Raw genomic sequence first — 5995 nt, 5'->3', positions numbered from 1 at the left:
TTCAAAGACAATTTTACCGAAGTTAGGTATTGAAGTCTGGCATCACATCTGGGGAATGTAGGGATATCACTAGGTCTGCCTATTTGGGAAGCTAAAGAACATAAACGAAAGCTGCCAATGATGAAAGCTAATCAAATAAATCATATCTTATTCACTTCTAATACGAGGAAGAACAATCTACTTGCGAGCATTGATATGAGGAATACAGTCATGTTTCGCTGACGTATAATACTCACATATATGTACTGACTTACGTAATATTGATGAAATCCAAATTTCAAAATGCAAGTAGTGTGGGTACATGTACTTGAAATGCTGATTGCATTCGCAAATTATCAAAAACAACAGTAAAGTCTGTGAAAAAAGAATCTCTGTGGTAAATATGATGTTGAACTATCGATTTCTTGTAAAATTTAAAAAAAATAAAATAAAATTTTCAAAATCAAAAATAAACCGAAAATAAAAAAATAATGAAAAATAAAAACAACTGTAAAAATACAAATCAAAATATAAAAAAAAATGAAAATTAAAAAACGCGCTTAAAATAAAAATGGCGTTTTTCAATTATTTTGACATACGTCGATCAGTAAACATACGCAAAATATACCATAAACTTAATGACTAACACACGGTTGACGAGGGCACAGAACAATGCGATTAATCCCCCGATACCGGAAACAATATTACATAACAACATCCCACAATTTGCACCAACATTTACACAACAAAATATGTTGTGTTTTCTATTGTTCTGCACAACAAATTTGTGTTGTGTTCGACATATATATACCACTGGCTTGCTTGGTCGAGATTAAATAAATTCGATAACTTGAAACAAAGAAATTGTACATAAACTATGTGTTTATTGTTCTCATGCTGTTTTTGAAGGTAAATATGTAAGAATGGGAGCTCCCAAAGTATGTGCATCAAGATGGCGCACAACCTGAACCCTAACCTGGTGCAACTACTATGTTCAGGTTGTGCGCCATCTTGTTGGACATACTTCTGGAGGTCCGAAGAATGTTTTGAAGGCACAGTAAATATGTATTTATTTGACTATTGCGACAACAACAAGTGGCTGGCATTCGAAACTTTATTAATTGCATATCAATTGTATTTATATCATTTCGAAATATCAAATATTGACTATTTCAGTGATTGCAAAATACAAATTGACGTCAGGACCAATATTTAATTTGAAAGGTTTGACGAGAGTTGCATTTTAAACCAAATTGTCAAATTAAGTGTCAAATTCTACAGCGATAATTTTTTCGCCTAAGGAACGCTGAATTCACTGATTAAGACAAGTCTGTTAGTAAGCGTGTTGGACTAGTTTTGTTGGCCTCACAGGTAAAACAGCTCGGATGCAAATGTCACGTCCAAAATCGCAAGCTTATGCCAAATCAGAAATATTCCGGTCATTACACAAATATAGAAGCTCCTCGTGCAGCAATGCCAGTGTAATTCCTACTTTTAGAATTCTATTTGTATGTAAAATACTAACCTTGATCTAATAGTTTTTCATATTGTTTATCTTGACGTATTTACTGAATCAAATTTATTGTCCTGAACCTACTGCTTTCTGATAGACTAAAATGTTGTGCTTCAAATGAGGAATAGCGATACAGCACATCTGTTACATGGTTTGCTCAGAATTATAAAAAGAATTATGAAATTCCACCGTTTTTAACAACTATACAAAACAACATAAATGATAGAAAATATAACTCTCGCCAACAAAAATCATTATTGAAGATGAGATAAAAATTGTGTCGATGGAATAATTTATTTATTGTCAAAGTAGGTTTAGACTTAAACAATAAGGTAACAGAATGCCAAAGCTTCCTTTATAGAAGGAAATTTGCAATGCTTGATTAAACCATAAGCTTAGAATGACGAGAAGTACCTTATATTTCTACGAAAGCCAGTTACAGTGGCAGTGTTTAACAGTGCTAGTTAAAGTAAAAACTGGCAACTACAATTCATAGCCATTCAAAATTAATCTCCAACATCTTATAAAGTTCTTTGTTATAAGATCGATAAAGGTTTTTCAATTCAATAATATGCTTTTCCGTTACATTTACTTTTCCATTTTTATGTCTGGTTCTGCCTTTCTTTGTTTCTGACAAACATATCAAATTTTTCTCCCAATCCGGAGAATTGTTGAATTCCGCTTTAAAGTCGTAACCATTCCACCATGGTCGAATACAATATAGGCCGTTCCGTGAATTGCGAACAAAATCTCCTGGTTGTAGAAGCCTTGGTATTCCGAGGAAATCTTGCATTCGGCCTACCTTTACAAATCAATTGACTATTATTAAGTTTGGTACTTCAATGTTTTCTAATATATAAATAAACCTCCTACAATCCGGGTCAAAGAGTTTAGGTAATTAGATGTTTTGAAGATTGTTATTGTCTTGATAAAAAAAACTTGCTCTATTATTACTAATTTTCAAATTTAAAATTATACAAGAATTAGTAACTACGTTTGGACCTCATATTAAAGTACGTGCATAGTTTAAAAATTTATTCATGACAGCACAACACATTTTACATAAAATTCCTTATTACGTCATAATGAATTTCTACGAATCTAATTTTGTGTCACGTTAAATTTTCCCTTTTTGTGAAATATCTGAAAGCTACAAAAACATAAAAATATACGGCCAGAAACTATAAATTTTGTATATGCCCTCGACCAAATTCTGCGTACGCACTTCTCTCTTAGTTTGATATCACACCATTTAAGAATATGACGTCATCGCATGGTTGAATGATCACCAATACAAGTCCTGACCCAGAGTCTGGTAAACGAATTATACTGAAATCAAATGAACTAAATCAAACTGTGGTGTTTACCTCATCTTTACGCAACACCAAGGGCTCGTGAAACAAAAATAAGCAGCATACATCATGCACAAACCTGATGTCCTGGATCCTCAATCGTTTTTTCTCCGTTCAAAATGAGCAAATTAGATGAATTGAATGTATTTATCCACCGAGGAAGATGAATTGAATATAGTCCCGTTGTTAAAAGAGTTGTTGCATAATCATTTTTGTAACTTGACATGACGTTTTTTAAAGTTATATTGTTATTTTTGTCTAAAGATGTCTTCACTCTGTCGATGTATACATCCAAATAATCATCAAATGAATTGTATTGAGTCACCGTTGATAAATTGGGAGGTTTTATTTTCTGCAAAACAAAGGAATTGCCTTCTGTAAGAAAATGTACAATATAGTAAAGCGTTGTATGACAAATTACTACTTTGTAGCAAACAACAGAAGCATCATTTATTGCTACTCCGATCCAAATTTAACTATAACGACACAAATGAAACCGAATTTCAAAAACTCTGGTGGTGTTAACTAGGTTTGGGGAAATGTTCATGTGGCCTGGGTTGAGAACCAGTGGTCTAGGGCTAAGCGATTCGATGACTATGTTTAGTTCATTATTCCAGACGAATTGAGATTTTCTACACTTGCACTTGTCACAGTTGTTCAGGTATAATGATAACACGCTCTGTCTAGTTGAAGGGGGTACGTAAGGTTGGGTTCAATGGTAACTTGTAAAACAAACTTGAAATATGCTATTCACATAGTCGGTGCAGAATAGAATTTAGTGCTCATAGACTCTTGACAACTGATACTTTATTATCGTTTCTGTCGTAACAAAAATGTTGTGCTTATCGCTACAACTTTTATTTTTGTGGAATTTGCATCTGAGCATTATATTTACGGGGAAAGCCAATTTAATCATGGTTTGAGAAAACTTTAATAAAATAATATTCTTGTAGTAATTACAACGCAGTAATCATATCTATATATAGTTACCTCGTGAATAAAATCTGAGTAACTTCTTTTTACTGGATCACACAGTACTAATATCAATTTGGCATTTGGAACATCCTTTTTGATTATTTCTGGGAGTGATTCCGGAGGAGAATTAAAATACGGTGGTGTTTTCTCCATGATCAATTCACCATCTGTAACTTCTGGCATTTGGCTTCTGCAAACAAAACTCACACTTTAATAGATCAAAATACATGCTCATAATAGTTTTCTTTATCCGATGATAATACTAAAAAACTAAATCAAACACGCGCTCAGGCCTGAAACATAACTTGATATAGAGGGCCCGTCTGTCGAATATGCAAGTATGTCAATGTTAGAACTATAAAGCAGAGAAACCACAGTTGAGTTGTTCCGGAGTCAGGTCACCATTATTAATGACGGGAGCGCATATTTGACCCAAAAATTAAAATTTTCAATTATCAAAGTAATTTACATTCTTAGTTTCACAACGACTCTATCTACTTCATAATAAGTTCTTCATCACCTGAAATAAAATATTGCACAGGAAAAAATAACAGATTGCAGGAATAAAATATTTCAAGACTTACTTGTAATAATCCAGTCCTTTATCATATTTTTCGTTAAAGAAAAACGTCTCTTTGTAATTGGGCGTTTTAATAAATGGATGTTGTCGAATAAATGTTATCATAGCTTCTGTTCCACATTTCTTGACTCCTATTCCAATGATGTTCGGCAGTCGTTTTGTTTTCTTCTACATAGAGGTTATAAAAATCAGAATCAACACACATATGTACCATTTGTTGTACAAATTCAGTAATTTTTTGCTTGTTAAACTAATAAGACTATTAGAACTTGAAACCAATATTATTTTAGCCATATTACGCATTTTAGAACGCCAAAGCTGTAACATTAGTGTGTAAAAATACTAATATACCGGTATATATACTAACAATATGCCTGCATATATCGTATATTGCTAAAAACTGCTTCATATCATACCGTACTCTGCGAAAGTTTTAAATAATGATTCCATTCAGCTATTCGTATATGAAGACGATCATCTATGGTAATTCCTGTTTATGGAATAAATTAAAGTTAGGAGTTTGAAGAAAGTAGTATATATGTAATACAAGCCACCCTCATCAAGTAAACTGCGCCATTTCTTGGACAACCCAGCCTAACACATGATTAGATAACGTATAGTAAGTTACTTTGCAGATTTTCAAGTTCGATCTGTAACTTTTTTCTTCTTCACAATGTAAATCTGTAGTCTTTTGTTGTCATGAAGTAGTGCTGCAGGAAGTCTCAAATTTCCCACAGACAAGATACAGGGATGTTTATACGTTAAAAACTAGCCACTATGTTTCAATGTCCCCTTTTATAAAAACCCAGATTTCTACAAGCTAAACTCGAACTAGTTTGAAATTATGTATAATTTACAATTGTAGTATTTATATTCTTCGTAGATTTTTTTCCTATAATCAGCGTTTCGGGGAAACTTTTACTTTTGTCATCTTCACAAAAATTTTCTCTGATATTAGCCATTTTTTGGTCCATACATCACAATAAACGTGAACTTGCATTACCTGCTTCAATGTCACGGTCCTGAGTCTTTCTGACACCGATGTTGTGATTTGATATGAACAGGTAGAATATGAAGTACATCAGCATTGAACATAAAATAATTAATAATAACGATAGTCTAATAAAATTCATAGCTTAAGATTTCAAATTAATGACTAGTAAAACAGAGATACAGAGTAGTATACAAAGTAAGTACATTGCGGAGGAGACTCGTCTATGAACAAAGTTATCGGCGAATTTTCGATGCCAACCACGATGCCTCATAATTGTATACTTTTAACTTCGTTTAACAAGTCGTTCATCTACAGCAGGGGTTCCAAACCTTTTACTGACCGTGTACCACTTTACTGTTTTTTACTCTGGCCTTGTACTACTGTAAAAGCCCCCCTTTTTGGCGCGTGGAACAATGGCACAAGACACGCGCTATGGGAGTATTTTATAATGTGGCACTACATCCTCAGTGACCTAATTCGCAAGACGGACGAAAACATGCCCACCTCGATTCGTTCGTGGACAATAGCAGGCGAGGGCGATTTCTAAAGACTGGACTGGCCCATAGGACGTTTCTCCGACCCTTGACCCCAGAAAAATTCTT

The 5995-nt window shown here is 33.6% G+C and overlaps 1 protein-coding gene across 1 annotated transcript; it reads right to left on the bottom strand.

Annotated features, from left to right (window-relative positions):
- Positions 1–1247: 1247 nt before the first annotated feature.
- Positions 1248–5659, bottom strand: LOC144432064 (heparan sulfate glucosamine 3-O-sulfotransferase 6-like). The gene is made up of 6 exons (XM_078120095.1): positions 5403–5659; positions 4816–4889; positions 4404–4567; positions 3835–4009; positions 2924–3196; positions 1248–2294 (listed from the first exon to the last, which is right to left on the bottom strand). The coding sequence occupies exons 1-6, from the start codon at positions 5530–5532 to the stop codon at positions 1983–1985; spliced, it is 1128 nt and encodes a 375-aa protein (XP_077976221.1). The 5' UTR covers positions 5533–5659; the 3' UTR covers positions 1248–1982.
- Between the last annotated feature and the right edge of the window lie 336 nt (positions 5660–5995).

This window comes from Styela clava, chromosome 14, assembly GCF_964204865.1.
Source record: "Styela clava chromosome 14, kaStyClav1.hap1.2, whole genome shotgun sequence".
Lineage (NCBI taxonomy): Eukaryota > Metazoa > Chordata > Ascidiacea > Stolidobranchia > Styelidae > Styela > Styela clava.
The sequence above is the reverse complement of the archived record's forward strand: the minus strand, read 5'-3'. Positions and strand labels throughout refer to the sequence as shown.

Coding starts and splice junctions, on each gene's coding strand:
- LOC144432064 (XM_078120095.1), bottom strand. CDS start 5,532: ATGAATTTTATTAGACTATCGTTATTATTAATTATTTTATGTTCAATG. Junction 4,890..5,402: donor GGACCGTGACATTGAAGCAG/GTAATGCAAGTT, acceptor TTCCATAAACAG/GAATTACCATAGATGATCGT. Junction 3,197..3,834: donor ACTCAGATTTTATTCACGAG/GTAACTATATAT, acceptor TTTGTTTTGCAG/AAAATAAAACCTCCCAATTT.